We start from the raw sequence: 18085 nt of genomic DNA on the forward strand, positions 1-18085 counted from the left end.
TATATATATATATATTTCATATTAATACAAGATATAAATTCTAATACATTCAGGTGATACTTTTTCAGTTAAACATCCCTTTGTTTTAAAAAAACTTGCACACCGTTACACCGGTCTGCCTTTTGTTTAAATAAAACCGTTATATATGTGGATTGTGAATTTTGCCAAGAGATGAGAAGTTTGCATGAATATTTGTGGAATAATTGTTTTAATATAAAGTCCATCTCTGCCAGTGTATGTTTTAACAGGACCGGAATCTCATTTGGTTCCTTTTCAGTTAAAGTCCCCATAAAATCAAAATTTAAGTTTTTTGGCTTTTAGTATAAATATGTTAGCCTTAAACGATTAGTTCACTTTCAAATGAAAATTAGCCCAAGCTTTACTCACCCTCAAGCCATCCTAGGTGTATATGACACTTTTCTTTCTGATGAAAACAATCTGAGAAATATTAATAAATATCCTGATGAATCCGAGCTTTATAATGGCAGTGAATAAGGGTCACTAGTATGTGAAAGTGCTTCCATCTACATCCATTCATCATAAATATGTGCTCCAAATGGGTCCGGGGGGTTAATAAAGGTCTTCTGAAGCGAAACGATGCGTTTGTGTAAAAATTATCCATATTTAAACAAGTTATGAAGTCAAGTATTGAGCTTACGACTTACATATTCAAGTTACGAAGGAGTCATGGAGTCATGTCAGTTACACTTTTTCCGTAAGTTGAATAGGGAAGGCGTAGGACGTAGCATAAGCTTTGTGAACTGCAAGAGTTTAACACTTCCTTCATACATTGAATACAGAAGGCGGCTCATGTGGAAGCTTGATATTTGACTTCATAACTTGTTTAAATATGGGTATTTTTTACACAAATGCATCGTTTCACTTCAGAAGGCCTTTATTAACCCCCCAGAGCCATGTGGAGCACACATTTATGATTGATGGATGTGGATGGAAGCACTTTCTTCAGCTCATGCTAGTGACCCCCATTCACTGCCATGATAAAGCTCGGATGTGTCAGGATATTTATTAATATTTCTCAGATTGTTTTCATCAGAAAGAAGAGAGTCATATACACCTAGGATGACTTGAGGGTGAGTAAAGCTTAAGGTAATTTTCATTTGAAAGTGAACTAATCCTTTAAGATTATCTATAAGCTAGTGTGCTCCAAAAAATTGACAAAATTCACATTTAGAAGATGTAAGCATTCAAAACTTCACTTTGACAAATATGGATTAAAGATTTTGATGACATCACTCTGCACTTCTACTTCTCATCAGATTTTCTGTCCAATCAAATGCTCTCTAGAAATCTAGCCATCCCACCCTCTTCACTATAAATGGACGCTGAAGCTGTGACTAAAATCAGTCACTTGTTCACACAATTACTGTTCTATATGGTGAATGGCACATAGTGCAGTATATTGGGCATAGGGAATGATTCAGAGTGTAACTAGTCTCAGCCTCAAACATCACGCCCACTGACAGTTGGCTGAATGTCTGATACATAGGGCAAACACTTCAGGATTTTGAAAGTCGTCATCTGGTTGGTTGAATTCTACAGGATGTCCAGGATACGTGTGTCGCGTTCTTTAATGGTCCAACTGGAAACAAATGCAGTGATGCCAAACCCTCTCGTGGAAGAAGAACAGCATGTTTACAACTGTGACAATGAGCGCTTATCAGGATCAACTAAACACTGGATTTTCAAAAGTATGTCAAGTTCACGGCTTCAGTGTTGCTGTAACTTGTACAACGTTCTTGAATTAATCATTTATTGGATGCACGCTGGTCTGTTATTGTTGGGACATCACCCCTAATTATGACACGGAACAAAACTAATTGAACGGTTGTGGTACATGTCAGTCAAACATCCTTCTGCCATCAGTCTGAAGGTCTGGCTACATGAGGATAGTGTAAACATGCTTTCCAGTGTGGGGAATGAAGTCTGGTTTTTACTTTAGTGTCACACGAACTGCCACAGTACGCACACAAGTCGGCTCCGGTCCAGAGACACGAGAGCACAGAGCGGATGATCTGAGTTAACGCAGACCACAAAACATATCGAACCCATTTAAATTCTACACAGAATTTTAAAGTGAAATGGAGGAGATTAGGAGAAACAGTTAGATGGACTCGGCTTTAGAAACAGCACTGAGGAGTAGAAAAGAAAACGCCGGTGCCATGCACCAAAATAAATTACACACTTTTTACACATACTCAGCATGATTGTTCACTGTTTTTGCTTTAGCAACAGTTTCATATTAAATCTAAAAGGTGAATCTATTAGACTACAGCTGTCAACTGTCAACTATACCAAGCTCAACGGCTCTGGCTGAGCTGTGTTATAAACAAAACTCTATTGTCTATTTTTAAAAAAGGGGAGGAGCCGCTCAATATGTCCGAGCCTGTCTTCCTGTCTCAGTGGAAATTACATCAACACTGAATAACGCTGCACATTTTAAGGCACTTCAGTGGGCCTTTAATTATTTCACTGCTGCTTAAATGGGTCAGCGAACTCTTAAGCCCGGAACACACCAAGCCGATGCCAACGAACTAGTGGCGGGGTTGGCTCACGTCGGCAGCATCTGGGTCCAAAGTTGCCCTGACACACCAAACCGACGCTTGACATCTGACGGCCAACTAGCACATCCATTCTGCACCTGCGTAAGAAGAAATGCCTTTCCGTACCAGCAGGTGGTATTAGCTGAACAGCCAATCAGAATGATCAGATGGCCCGACTGGCCGACGAGCTCCAATGCCGATTTAACATCAAATCGTCTGAAAAAAAGCCAACGAGGACCAACTACAGCTGACGGTGCGAAACACACTGAGAAAACTTAATTGAATTGTGTGTTCGGGGCTTCAGAAACATGTGACTCAGCAGTGCAACAATAAACATCCAGATAATTACAGTAATGCAAGTCTATGAAAAATCACAAATGAAGATTTGAAACTTTATCACATTCAGTAAATGTCTGAATGCTCCAATTTGGCATGTTGGGATTTTTTTCACATTTTGAATCACAAATAACAGGAAAAAATAAAACAAGGGCAAAAATTCAGCACTTATTAATATCTGCTATGGTCTTGTATCTCCAATTGTACTGACATTCCATTTAATTTTGGGCAATGCTTCTTTCTGTGAATCTGTGCAGTTCTGGAGTGGCCGAATCTCTTTCCACATTGATGGCATTGATATGGCTTCTCTCCAGTGTGAATTCTCTCATGTCCTTGCAGGCCTCCTAACTGCTTGAAACTCTTTTCACAATATGAACACTTGTAAGGTCTTTCTCCGGTGTGGATCCTTCGGTGCACTTTCAACTCAGTGGCTGTAGTAAAGGCTTTACCACAATCGGAGCACAAATACTCTTTTAGACCAGTGTGTATTTTCTGATGGTCTTTAAAACGGCCCAACCATGAAAACGCCTTTCCACAAACAGAACACAAGTAAGGCTTTTCTTTTGTGTGAACTTTCATGTGGCCCTTTAAATCTGATTCCTTGACAAACTTTTTATCACACTGATCACAATCAAATGGCTTTTCTCCAGAGTGAGTGAGCTTATGAACTTTAAGACTTCTTGACCATTTAAAACTCTTTCCACACTGATCACATGTGAACGGCTTCTCTTCAGTGTGAATTCTTATATGAATCTTAAAGGCTCCTTTCTGTGTGAAACTCTTTCCACACTGAGGGCATGTAAATGGCTTCTCACCAGTGTGAAGTCTTGTGTGAATCCGAATGGTTGTTTTATATTTGAAACTCTTTCCACATTGAAGGCATGTGAAAGGTTTCTCTCCAGTGTGAACTCTTATGTGATCCTTGAGGCTTTCTTTACGTGAGACGCTCTTTCCACATTGAGGGCAAGTATAAGTCTTTTTGGCTTCTGCTCTTTGAGAATTTTTTTGTTCTTGTATTCCCCCAGATATGGCATCATGAAGTTCCTGATACTGGCGTTTTTTCTCCATTACATTCAATTCTTCACTTTTCTCTTGCATGCTCATCATGTCTAAAAATAAATAAATAAAAAAATAATAAATAATTATTATATTATATTATATTATATTATATTATATTATTACTATTATTATATTTTTTTTACATGTGATTTTTAAATTTCACTTCTATTTGTCCTTGGCCAATTGTTAAAACTATGCTATATTTTGCTTCTATAAATATGTAAAAACCTACGATTCTATTAATCAGTCAGAAAATTTGTTTCTGACACCAACCTCTTTATTCCTCAGAATCTTCGTGTTTCACTCAGCATGCTTCTGAATTTCCCATGTTGTCATTCTCCTCTTTAATAAACTCCTTATTTACAGCATCACAGCTCATTGCTGTGGTATGGAGGACCAGATCTGAAAAGTGATTATGCAGTACATACAATTAATTCATTCATTAATTCATACAATTAAATACACTTTATATTAAATGCATTTTAAATTTTAAACGAGACCACTATGTCTGACACTGGATACAAAAAGAAGAGCTATAATAGAGTAATTGTAAGGGGTGTGTGATATTTATGTTTGACGATAACATGATAATTGTTATTTTAACAACGTGGAAGCTGACATTATCGAGTATGTCACTCACTTTGCAAACAAAAACACACCATGATGAGTCATAGAAAGCAGTTAAAATGCCCCCAAAATTCAAGATATGGGGGCAAAAATGCCCCTATATGAGTTTTTGGCATACATTTCTATATGATGCAGTTAAACAGAATCATACAAACAAGAGTGCTGTTCTCATTCCTGAATATCAGCACGACTGCAATTATTGAATTGTTGATATTGATTTTATACAACAGTTCCTATGATGCTATTTTATTGTTTGTAACAGAATAGGTTAACGTGCTTTTAATGCTCAAAAAACACATTATTTTTCACATACTGTACAATAGTGCAGTATGTCTATTCCCAGTCTGTCTGAAATGCACTGATTTCTACAAAGCCCCTGCTTCTGAAAAGCTCAGAGTGCTCTGATTGGCCAGCTGACCCAGTGCATTGTTATTGGCCTAAAACCTCAAGCAAGTGTCTGAAATGTAACGCTCCTTACCATAATCGCAATCTTCAGCTTGCAAGGTTTCTAAAGCAATTGTAAACGCATTTAATGTTGTATTTACTTATCAGTTTAAGCTTAAGAAATTCTGAAAATGCGAGTGATCAAGCAGATTGGAAACAATATTGCTAGCACGACTTGAGCAGAATGTTTCACAGTGGTAATTTTTTATTTTGTTACACTTTGTTTATTTTTGTTACACACACCTTTTAGACAGATAGATGTACTGTTAGATAGAATAAATCCTTTTGTATACATGCACAAACAAATAAATTACACTAAAGGAAAACATTAAAATGATTTTGGCCGATAACTGATACCAATATACATTTTTTCCTTTGTTTGGAAACATCAAGTCTCTCTTCTGTGCAAGAATTATAAATTAATTATTTTCTATTTCAGTTAATATTGATAGAAACTTTTTTTTTTTTCATTCCAGTTTAATTCCAGCTCTGAGGTCTCCTTACTTAAAGGTTACTTGTTTGAGCTAAATAACAGTTTTTTGTTTTTTTTATTAATAAGATTACATTAAAAGCACTGAAACTAACAATAAAAAAGTCAATCACTGCTTTGTTTGTTTTTGTTTTTTTCAGACAGATGCAGTTGTAACCTAAATATTTTATTTTCGGATTTAAAAGGGTGATGAGTTGAGAAATCTAGATAGGTAATGCCTGATCTGATATGTAATGTTTCATGTGCAGTCAGATATGCTTTGTCTGTGTCAGTAAATCAAACCAGTGACTAAATGGTCAACTTCACATTGTTTCTGTAGGATGAATATAATCTGCTATTTAAACAGTGATTAAATTATATTTAGAAAGTGATCAAAGAACGCTCCCTTTACAATTGCTGGAGCTGTCAATCAAACAGTGCAAGTTTATCAGTAACTGAGTTCTGGACTCAGACCAAAACTCCCGTTTTATTCAACAAATCTCTTATCGCGTTTGCACTGATAGTTAAGATGAAAGCATTCGTTAGTGTGCAGAAACTGAGTTGCAATGATGAGATCACTGCTTTCATGTGCTCAACAAAATGTCTGTGATCGGCCACAATGTTCATCACTGCAACCTTTCATGTCACAATCTAAATATAATGCCATACAGTGCATGCATAATTATTATGCATGCAAGTTGATTTTCTGATCATATTTTTTTCTAGGAACATTTTACCAATTCCAAACCACATCAAACTAAGTAACTACTAATAATTTTGCATTTAATCATTTATAAGTGATATATAATTGTTCATGAAGGCTAGAAATGAAAAATGTTCATTATATTCAAGTGTGCATAATTATTGGGCAGGTTTACTTTTACAAGCAAAATGAGCCAAAAACAGATTTAACTCAGACTGAAAAGTCAAAAATGATTACATGCTCATGAGAAAGAACATTGGACAGTGAAATGCTCATTGGGTCAGCCAAAAACAGTTGGAGAAGAAAAGACATATTAACTGCAAAATAATTTAGAATTAAGGAAAATAATTAAGTTTGAAACCATCAGGAACCATTTATGGTCTCCAGTACCACCATTTTCCAGAACCACAACCAACCTGGAGTCTCCAGAAGTGCAAGGTGTCAACCTGTTTAATTGACAGCTCCAGCTCGTGCTGTTTGATTGACAGCTCTAGCGATTGTAAAGGGAGCGTTCTTTGATTGCTTTCTATATGCAATTTAAATAACAGCTTATTTTATACTACTAAAAGAAACAATGTGAAGATGAACATTAAGTCACTGGTTTGATTTACTGACACATAGACAAAGAACATCCCACTGTACATGAAACATTACATATCAGATCAGGCATTAGAATGAACAGTTACTTACATGTTGTTGCATCACTTTCGAGTCCATACTGTAAAAGTCTGTTTGCAAAGCCTACACTGAAATGTGACTGATTTACCAAAGAATCCACAGTGAAATCTACCATATTCCTAGCATTAGGATGCTTTGAAAGGTAATGTTACTTTTGTCCTGTAATGCTCTTTTCTCCTTCTCATCTCACTAACACGCCAGTGGGCCGGGCTATCGTTGCAATGTCGATTTCTTCTGCAGAGGCCGCATCTCACCTATCTATGATAGGCACATTCCAGGATCAGTTGTTCGCTGGGCCGGGTGTCAATAAAAGCTTTTATTGAACTAATAAGGAAGTTTCAGTTCTGAAACTTACAGGATATTCTTATAGTATGATGACCTCTTTATATATATGTATATATATATATATATATATATATATATATATATATATATATAAAGCTAAATCAAAAGTTGATTTCTCAATTCATGACCCCTTTAAGGCCTTTAAAACCTCTGCTCCCAACCACTAGAATATGGACATAATTTTTACTGTATCTTCTGATCACATGGCAAAAAAAATATTTTTGGTGTTTTCAGTATTTTTGTCTTGTTTTCCAGTAAAACGATTCTTAAATCAAGACACATTTATATGAGAAGAAAATGATATAAGATAAGAAGTCTTATTTTCAGTGAAACTGATCAAAATGAAGTGGGGTTTAAAACAAGAATAAATATCTGCCAATGGGCTCAGAAAAACCAACTTAATTAAAAATTCTAGTTTTCATTGCCCACTAACCGGTATTTGTTTTTGTTTAAAGTGTAAACTCCCTTTTTTCTTTTTCTCAGAAAACAAAACATCACATCGTCATTTTGCATTTTAAGAAAATATATTTGAGAATCTTTAGATAGTCTGTTTGTACTAGGGAAAAAAAGAAAGAATTTATTTTTGCAGTGCATGCAACATTTAAAGCCACAACTTTATGAGACTTCCTGCTTTGATTTAAGACTTTTTAAAAGCTTAATTTGTGGAAGAGTGAAATAAGACTTTTTAAGACCCACAGAAACTCTGATAAAATGTAAAAATCCATTTAAACTTATTGGATATGTTCACAGAATATGAAAAATATCAAAATCTCAGCTGTCCATGTTGAAGTCCTAAACCTACAAAGGCAACAACACAATAAAAAAAAATAGTCAAAAAAGTCATTTTTTTCATGCTGTTAAGTGGACCAACAGTAACGTGCAAACTGCAAAGATTCGGGAGTGAATAATGCATTTAAATGCGGGAGTGAATCCACTAAACTACGAGTCACTGAAAAGATTGAGATTGAATGAAAACATTCTCAAATGCTCTCTGACTCCAGGTTCCCTCAATGAATCTATGCAATTTCCAGACAGCACTGAGTCCACTTCAGTTACAGAAAGTCAAATATAAGACATTAAAATTACTCCCATTATCAAGAAGAAACGATAAGAACAATAACTTAATTGAACTAGAACCAGCACTTACCAAATGCTCCATAAACAAGACCAGAGAGCTGAAGAGTTTGAGTTGTTGTTGCTGTTCTTCATGTATTGTTATTGGTGGGTGGCAAAGAAACTTAGATGAATTACCGCCACCTACTGAACTGTAGTGAGCTTGATGCGTGGGGGAAAGGGTATAAAGTGTTGCAAAACCAAATTTTGAGACAAAGCATAAATAAACACTCCAAGGACAGGGAAATATTAAGAATGCATTTAAATCTACTTTAAGGTGTTTATAAGCTGCTTTCTAGATGAACTAATTAGATTTTTTAGCATTAGCATTAGTTTTTCTTTAGAACATAATAAGGCCTATGTAAGAAAGGACCTCATTATTAGTTTAATTCCAGACACATGTGCAAATTATTGAACTGAAAATTAAACTTGAAACCTCAAATGCCACAGTATCTTTTTACCTTCATTTTGTATTATAGGATGCACTTCCGGTTTGGGGAAGTTCCACGAAAAAAAAAAAAAAACGAAACAAGTCATTTGAAATCATAATGTTACACTACAAATAATCCTTATCTAACAGTTTGACTGAATGAGTTTCAAATTTTCCTTTATGTTCTATTTTCAGATGTCAGGAGAATAACTTGGTATTTTAATGTCACATGATATAACAAGAACATCTACGGCATGAGCTCTTTTCAATCGCTGCATTATTTTCCTCTAGATTATTTTTTTCTCTCCTTTGTTTTCTGCTGTAACAGTATGAAAAAATACATAGGCCTAGCTACTTCGCATTTGTGGTCTGCTCTCCTGAGTCCTGATTTATCTTATATATTCCATGAAAAATTAACTGGAATGCACTAAGAATCTCTTGTTTTTCTACCCTAATCCTTACGTCTCTTTCCAAGTTTGTTTTCGCACAAATGTATTTGTCTCCCATTTTCATTATTAGTAGTGTTTACTGGAATGTTTCTAAAGCAGGTAATGTTTTTGTCTGTCAAAATGATGGAAATAACATTGAAATATTCAGCTGATCACTAATACAGACATATATTATATTGTGATATTAAATATTAAAGGGTTAGTTCACCCAAAAAATTTTTGTTCTTTGGAACGCAAATTAAGATATTTTAGTTGAAATCCGATGGCTCAGTGAGGCCTTCATAGGGAGCAATGACATTTCCTCTCTCAAGATCCATAAAGGTACTAAAAACATATTTAAACCGGTTCATGTAAGTACAGTGGTTCAATATTAATATTATAAAGTGATGAGAATATTTGTGGAGCGCCAAAAAAAAAAAAAAAATAACGACTTATATAGTGATGGCCGATTTCAAAACAATGTTTCATGAAGCATCAAATCATGATTCAGATCTCATGTCAAACTGTCAACTGCTGAAATCACATGACTTTGGCACTCCGAACCGCTGATACGATACGCTGATTTATTATGCTCCGATGCTTCCTGAAGAAGTGTTTTGAAATCGGCCATCACTATATGAGTCGTTATTTTGTTTTTTTTTTGGCGCTCCACGAATATTCTCATCACTTTATAATATTAATATTGAACCACTGTATTCACATGAACTGATTTAAATATGCTTTTAGTACCTTTATGTGTCTTGAGAGAGGAAATGTCATTGCTCCCTATGAAGGCCTCACGGAGCCATCGGATTTCAACTAAAATATCTTAATTTGTGTTCTGAAGATTAACAAAGGTCTTACGGGTGTGGAACGGCATGAGGGTAAGTAAAAAATGACAGAATTTAAATTTTTGGGTGAACTAACCCTTTAAGTGTCTCAGAGGGCCACTATCCTGCTCCAACTTGCCTCTATACCTCCCTGGAAGTTTCTAGTATGACTAGTCAGACCATGAATAGCTGGTTCAGGTGTGTTTAATTGGGGATGGAGCTAAACTTTGCAGTGGTCCTCCAGGAGCAGGATTGGACACCCCTGGTTTAGCCAGTTGAGCTTTGAGTTGAACAGAAAGACAGCGATACCACACACATATTCCAACACTCTGCATTAGAGATTGATAACATATTTACTTTCTTAGGAGATTAAGGTCCTATACTTGGAATTTTTCCTTTGCATTTTACCCATCCAAGTTAGTGAACACACATTAGGATTAGTTAGTGAACACAAACACCCAAAGCAGTGGGCAGCCATTTTGCTACAGCAATTGGGGACTTTGCTCAAGAGCACCTCAGTCATTTCCTGCCGGTATTGAGAATCGAACCTGCAACCTTTGGGTTACCAGTCTGACTCTCTTCTATTACTTCACATGCTGTCATTAATTTTTTTTCTTTCTATCATCTTTCAAAGTAAAACAGCTTTAATATAAAACAATAATATAAAACAGAAAGAGATCAAATAATTTTTTTTTAACAATAATTCTGTAATTTGTCAAATTTTAACTATAAAGGCTACAAAGGTTATATTACCTGCACTTTTTTTTTTTTTTTTAATTCAGTAACAATTAAATTGTATAAATCAGCCTACAATAACATGTTAAATAGCTAACACACATATTTAGTTACTCATTGAATTTATTCACAAAATATAAAAAGGAACATTATTGGGGTAAACCTCATGTTGTTCCATTTGTCTGTTGAACACAAAGGGAGACAATACACTGAATCTTACCTTTAGTTATACCATTCACTGTTAATAACTAGTCCCAAGTTAATACCATCCCTATAGTTACTATGAGAGGAAACACGTATTTAAGTCTAAAATAAGAAAGTTCTGTTGCACAATATTTAGCAGAATCATGCAGTAAACAACACTGAGATACAATGATTTGCATATGTATCAAGCGCAATGCGCCATGACATACTATGTCATGACTCATGTCATGTGTACTACATCACAGAAGTTAACGCTTTTTGGACGTACATCGAATACATATGGCTATCCTGCCAGAAGCTCATTATTTTACTTTATATAGATTTAAATAAGGATATTTGTCTTAAAGCACTCAGCACTGCATCAAGCTCCTCTCAACCACTCAGGTATTCAACCATTCAAGTATACTTGGTTTTTCACCTGGGTAATCTGACTAGCTTTCAAACAGATGAATTTGAATGTTCAGCAGGACTCCACACTGAAACCAGTTTTCCTGCCAGTTTGATTAAATTGTTTAGCGAATGAATGAAACAACTAAGTAACAAAAATTGATATAGGTGATAAATGCAAGCATGCAAACTCTCAGTCACCACTCACTAGTATGTAGTGGTGACAAGAGTTAATAAGAAACATGGTCCTCACATCAAGGGTAGTAACAAATTTATCGTGCAATAACAGCATTGAGATGTGGTTTTCATAATGTTTAACTATTAGTAGTGTTAGTAACCTACACAAGTCCCCAAAAGAGGACAATCGTAGACACTTTGTTACTGCAGTGGTTTTGAAGTTTATTACATGTATCTGAAACCTCATGTTTTTTTTTTTTTTTTTTCTAGTCGGCATTGTGTAAAAAGATCCTTGACAGTAATGACAGAGTTTATGTATTTTTCTATATATGCTGATAAACACTGACATTAAAATCCTCATTTTGTGGTGTTTTTGCGGTAGCATAAGGCTTAATGTGGTAAAGGGGTATCTAAATGTTTCAGAAATGTGAACTGTAAGAAAAGCTATAACAACCAAGCTTGACTGATGTTTGCAAACAAAGTACACAAAACATAGAAAATGTACTTTATCAACAAGAGTTTCTAAAGGTGAACAAGCATTAAACATTTATTCAGTTTGCATTCAATGCATTCAATGTACATTCTATCAACAATTGTGTTACTTGAAAATCAAACTGATTTTGGCACTGATAGTGTCATGTTCTACCATGTTCTGGTTAATCACCAAAACCTTACTGATCTCACTGCAGTTATTTCTCTTTAGTTCTCCACTAATTGACAGAAAGGCACAGTTAACGCTGAAATGAGAATTTGTCACAATCTAGTGTCCAATGTTGCTCAAAACTTTTTTTCTTCTTCCATGGAAAACAAAGGGATTTTAGAAAGAGTCTGCATTTATTGTACTTGGCGCTTGACAGTCAGAATTGCACATTTGTGTGGAAAAGAGCAGGGTATAAACAAAGAGCTTGGATATACTGTAAGGCTTAAAGGGATAGTTCACCAAAAAACGAAATTGAAGGATTTAATTTTCGAACTACATGTTGTTCTCAAGCGCCAACCTCCCTCAGTTTCTCTTGAAGCCAATACGGAAATGACTTAAATTGCATTTCAACGATTGGCTGCTATGGACAACTCTGAGGGGGGTGAATTTTTTATAACTCATCCCTTTAAATTATATTAAGCCTTAAAATTCTGCATAATTAAGGGTGTGGCCACTTGAATGCCAGGTGGATTTCCGTTGCTGTCTGTGAGCCATCACGTTACCTCAGCCGCTGAACTTGGTATCTCTACCGTGTTTGTGCTTTTTTCATACAATTAATTAATAAGAGACAGATGTATGTCTGTGTACATGTGCACACATGCGGAAGATAAACAGAACATGTTGTTGGATCGTCTTAGCATTGGCTAAAAGTTTTGTTCGTGAGATTTACTATGACAAATGACTGGAGAATATGCCTCTCAAGACACCACAAAATTCGACAGCACTGCTTGGATATTATAACTAAAACTGCTGCACTGTTTTGAAAAATTATACGTTGGACGCAGGCTCATTTGTTAGTGAGAGTCTAATATATACGATCGTATACAGTTTTACAACATAAACACTGTTCAGATTGCATAATTTCTTGAAGATTGATGATGGAGAGCAGATCATTCAGAAGAAATGTGATGCGAACAATGGACAATATATCAATATTTGGTAACGATGGCAACGGCCACTTTTTGGCTTAAAAAATGCTCTTCAGAAATCTATGGGTGGCATTATAGACACTATGCCCATATTTATTTTTAAAGTCTACGGCTGTTTGTCATGGCATTGTGTACTATGTCATGGAAGTTAATGCTTTTTGGACGTACGTCGAATGCGTATGGCTGTCGTGCCAGAAGCTCGTTATTTTACTTTATAAAGTTTTAAATAAGGATACTTGTCTTACACAAATGCATTGATCCACTTCAGAAGGCCTTTATTAACCCCCTGGAGTTTGTCTTTAGGATTTGGGGTACCACTCACAACCATTATAAACCTTGGAGGACCTGGATATTTTTTAAATATATCTCTGATTGCGTTCATCTGAAATTAGATAGACAAATAGGATGCTTTGAGGGTGAGTAAATCATGGAATCATTTTTGGGTTAACTATCCCTTTAAATGTCTCCTTTTGTGTTCAGCAGAAAGAAATCATAGAGGTTTGGAGGAACATGCAAGAGAGAGGATGACAAATTTCATTTCTGAGTGAACCATCCCACATCAATATACTTTTTTTTTCTTTCTACTTCTACTTCAACATAAGAAAAACACCTCTAAGAACTCATGGTACTTCACAGCAACCTACTACTCTACTAAGTCTCATCATTCCAAGTAATGTATTTTAAAAAGTTACCCACTTTGATGATGTTTGATGATGTCAGCTTCTATGGATATATATTATGAAATCCAGGTTATGTAAAGCTAGATACAGTAACAGATACAGTAATATATTGACCTTTAATCCTTCAATTTCAAGTCATCCCAGATGACTAGAAACATCAGTCCATCTTTGTAGATAAAACTGCTATTTTGGGAGTCTTTGATTCAACAGAATTACTATGTACTTGAAAGTGTTGCACCTGGGGATGAACTTTGCTCATCTTGGGGCCTGAAGATGAACTGTGACAACTTTGGACAGTTTTGCTGTTTTAAATGTCTCAGTAGATGGCTGAATTGGCTGAAACCCCTCCCGCATGAAGGGCACTGGTACGGCTTCTCTCCAGTGTGCACTCGCTCATGTTTTTTCAGGTTTCCAGATTCAGCGAAACTCTTTCCACAATATGAGCACTTGTACGGTTTTTCTCCAGTATGGATTCTTTGGTGCATTTTCAATTCACTGGCTCTAGTAAAAGCACTCCCACACTCAGAGCACACATGAGCTTTCACTCCGGTGTGTTTTTTCTGGTGGTCTTTAAAATAGCAGAGCCATAAAAAACTCTTCCCACAAAAAGAACACACATAGGGCCTCTCGTTCGTGTGGATTTTAAGGTGTCTTTTTAAGTGTGCCGCTAAAATGAATTTTTGACCACACTGTTCACAGTTAAATGGCCTTTCTCCAGAGTGAGTGAGCAGGTGAGTTTTGAGACTTGTTGCATGTGTGAAACTCCTTCCGCACTGTGAGCATGTGAAAGGCTTCTCTCCAGTATGAATCCTTATGTGATCTGTAAGGTTTGCTTTATGCGTGAATCTTTTTCCACACTGCTGACATGCGAATCGCCTCTCTCCAGAGTGAATTCTCATGTGATCCTTAAGGTTTCCTTTATGTGTGAAACTCTTTCCACATTGAAGGCATGTGTAAGGCTTCTCTCCAGTGTGAGTCCTTATGTGATCATCAAGGTGTCCTCTTTGTTTAAAACACTTTCCACAATGAGGGCAGATGAGAGCGGTTTTCTGTGTACATTTATTTTCAGTCTGTGAGCAAAGATTTTCACTAGTTATGAATGCATGAGGTTCCTCAAACTGACATTTCTCCTTCACTTCATTCAACTCTTGACTTTCCTCTTTCACCTCCAACAGGTCTAAAATGAACACAAAATAAACAAGACATTTTTTTTTTCCCACACTCGCTGAATTGCTGCAGTGATTATGCACATTTTTCCTTAAAAATTAATTTGTGAATGAAGGGATATTACTTCAATATGATGTAACATTAACAAGTCATATGATTTACATAAATAAGTAGACCCTGCAATCACCATAAGTTGATAAAACCGGGGACCAACCTTTTTGTTCCTCGCAGTCATCCTTTAATATTTTGAATGGTTCTGGATCACTCACGTCCCCAATCACCACTCTGACAAATTCCATCTTTTCAATAGTGTGTTAAGCAGGATTAGTTGTTACGCCAGAATTATTCCTGCTTGTTTGAATCCATGTGGCCTCTTCACTCGTAGAATGACTGAAATATTGCCATCTCTGGTAGCAGCTTCACTTTGATGTGGTATGGAGGTCCAGATCTGCCAAATCAAATTTAAGTAATGATTTAATCCAGAGGTCTTAAACACTTCTCTTGTAGACCCACTGTCCTGAAAAGTTTATTTCCAACTAGCTTCAGCATGCCTGTCTGTGATTCCAAAGCTATCCTGACCATTATCAGCTGTGTTTGATTAGTGGATCCCTAGGAGAAGGATTTAAGACCTCTGATATAATCAGTACATTTTCTAGTAATACTGCAAAATTACTGCAATACAGTTAATATTATTCAATCATATTAAACATTTACTTTTGCTTTTTATGGGAAACATGAAAAAAAAAAAGTTTCCTACACATTTTCCATTTCAAATTCCATACTTTTCCAGACTCAAATTTCCAAACCTCTCTCAAAGTCTGATTTAGATGATTGTTTGCTGTTCATTTAGTGAAGTTCAAAAAGATTTACATAATAAAAACGTGCACCATCAATTCATTCAGTTGTTCAACAACCACTAAATTATCACTTTTTCCATGAAAACACTCTGCTTGTATGATTATATATATATATATATATATATATATATATATATATATATATATATATATATATATATATATATATATTTAGAAATTCTAAATTTTATATTTTAGAATGCTGAATAGGGTCAATAGTCTGGAAACAAAAATATTTTTCCATACTCTGCTTTCTTTTTCAATACTTATCCAGACCTGGAAATTATTCAAATCAAATCCCATACTTTTCCAAACTGCGTAGGAACCCTGTGAAAATAAAAAGGATAAAGACTTGAATTGAACGGGTGAAAATAATGTCACAATGCAAAAACTCTAAAATATGGCTTTAACCTCTTTAACTAAAATATAACGCACTATTTCTATCACTATTGTATTTTGGATAAAAGCGTCTGCCAAATGCATAAATGAGATACAATATGACCTTTACATGTTTCAATTGTATCCAGCAAAATCCATTTCAATCGTTCACTAGTAATAAAAACCCCCAAAACACGACACACTTAAAAAAAAAAAAAAAAAATTAATAAAACACATAACACCCTAAGATTTCACTAGCTTTATGCAGTGATAGTGACACAGGAATAGAGTACAACGACTTTATAGTATACTGCACGAGATAATAAATGCATCTTCTGTAATAAAATGTACCTAGATAAAATATAACTAACGTATATTAAACATTCCAATTTTGTTCGTTTTTACTTCTAGTTGATTTGAACAGGCCTCACGCCATTACAATTGCATTCAGCAATAATCCACATTTGTTTTACATTACTAACGCAAAATGCTTTCAATATTAATACCGTCGTCGGGAGCACTACCGTCTTATAACGCTTTAAACACATTAAACACTGAAACGCTGAAAACACATACTTTCCCTCGGCAGAATAACAACAGACACAACATCCATGTTCTTCTTCTTCTTTTTGTTTTACGGCGGTTCGTAAACACATAAGTGCATTACCGCCACCTACCACCCTAATGGACCATAGAGAGCCTACTACTTGCACTCACTAGGGCTGAAGCTTCTCCCGGCCCTTCGTGTTCAACTCCCCGTTTCCACTTTCAGCAGCCGTGGTCGTGGATGTATATATATATATATATATATATATATATATATATATATATATATATATATATATATATATATATATATATAACTAAACTTATAAACGTTTATTTAAACCTGTACTTAACAGATATCTCAATACTAAGGAAGTTACACTCCTACCTTTGAATTAAGATTTTTAATTGTGAACTGCTGACCCTTTTCCATTATTTTATAAATCAAGTCATTCTCTTCAGAATTATATTCCATACAATACATTATAACATGCTCAACTGTTTCTTTAACACCACATACCTTACCTATAAATGCATTGTAGCCTACTGTTCAGCCTTCTATTACTATAGTTATGTTCTCCTCTTATCTATTCCCGCATGATGGCGTTCCCTTGCTCACTACTGGATTAATAAAATAGCCTATCGATTATGGATTAATAAGAAAAAGTAGGCCTACCTTTATTTTGCGTGACTGAATATAAATGATGAATAATTTCTGTTATCATGTCTTGTCTTTTGATTTCTTCTCACTTAAAATAATGCTGAATTAGAATTTGAACATATAGCCTTTGGAATTTTAATCTAATTTATCCATCTTATTGCCATAATTATCGCAAACATCTCCCTAGAATACACTGATAGAAAGTTTGATAACCTACAACTTTATACATACTTTTAACTTTGGAATAGTAAATGCTGCACCTGACCTGATTTTGGATTTTCAAAGCATCTGCATAAAATCACTAGGCCTTTAACCCAATCCCATATACTCCGAGTCCATTACCGGAAACACTTCAGCTTCATATGGACCTTTCTTTTGTCTTCACTCTAATAAATATAGATCAACCTCTGGATAGGGCATGATCCACATTGATGCTGGAGATCAAGGTCAAGGTCAAATTTTATTTAGCCATTTCAACAATACAGTTGATAGGAATTTGCCTTGGTATGCTCACATGGTTAACAATAATGCACCAACACAAACACACACATATACACAGACAAAACAACACATATCACATATTAGGTGTGTCAGCTGGTTAGCGGCCAGACCATGAAGTGCTTAGTACAAGCCACACAGTC

General features: G+C 35.4%; 1 protein-coding gene across 1 annotated transcript; it reads right to left on the reverse strand.

Annotated features, from left to right (window-relative positions):
- Nucleotides 1-2992: 2992 nt before the first annotated feature.
- On the reverse strand, nucleotides 2993-15955 carry LOC137003054 (zinc finger protein 665). The gene is made up of 3 exons (XM_067363070.1): nucleotides 15217-15955; nucleotides 14059-15012; nucleotides 2993-4006 (listed from the first exon to the last, which is right to left on the reverse strand). The coding sequence occupies exons 1-3, from the start codon at nucleotides 15299-15301 to the stop codon at nucleotides 3069-3071; spliced, it is 1977 nt and encodes a 658-aa protein (XP_067219171.1). The 5' UTR covers nucleotides 15302-15955; the 3' UTR covers nucleotides 2993-3068.
- Nucleotides 15956-18085: the final 2130 nt, after the last annotated feature.

This window comes from Chanodichthys erythropterus, chromosome 16 (assembly GCF_024489055.1).
Source record: "Chanodichthys erythropterus isolate Z2021 chromosome 16, ASM2448905v1, whole genome shotgun sequence".
Lineage (NCBI taxonomy): Eukaryota > Metazoa > Chordata > Actinopteri > Cypriniformes > Xenocyprididae > Chanodichthys > Chanodichthys erythropterus.

Excerpts from the sequence above, each read along its gene's own strand:
- LOC137003054 (XM_067363070.1), bottom strand. The coding sequence starts at position 15,301 with ATGGAATTTGTCAGAGTGGTGATTGGGGACGTGAGTGATCCAGAACCA. Across the intron at positions 15,013-15,216 it reads TGACTGCGAGGAACAAAAAG|ACCTGTTGGAGGTGAAAGAG; the intron begins GTTGGTCCCCGG and ends TGTTCATTTTAG. Across the intron at positions 4,007-14,058 it reads CCCAGGTGCAACACTTTCAA|ACATGATGAGCATGCAAGAG; the intron begins GTACATAGTAAT and ends ATTTATTTTTAG.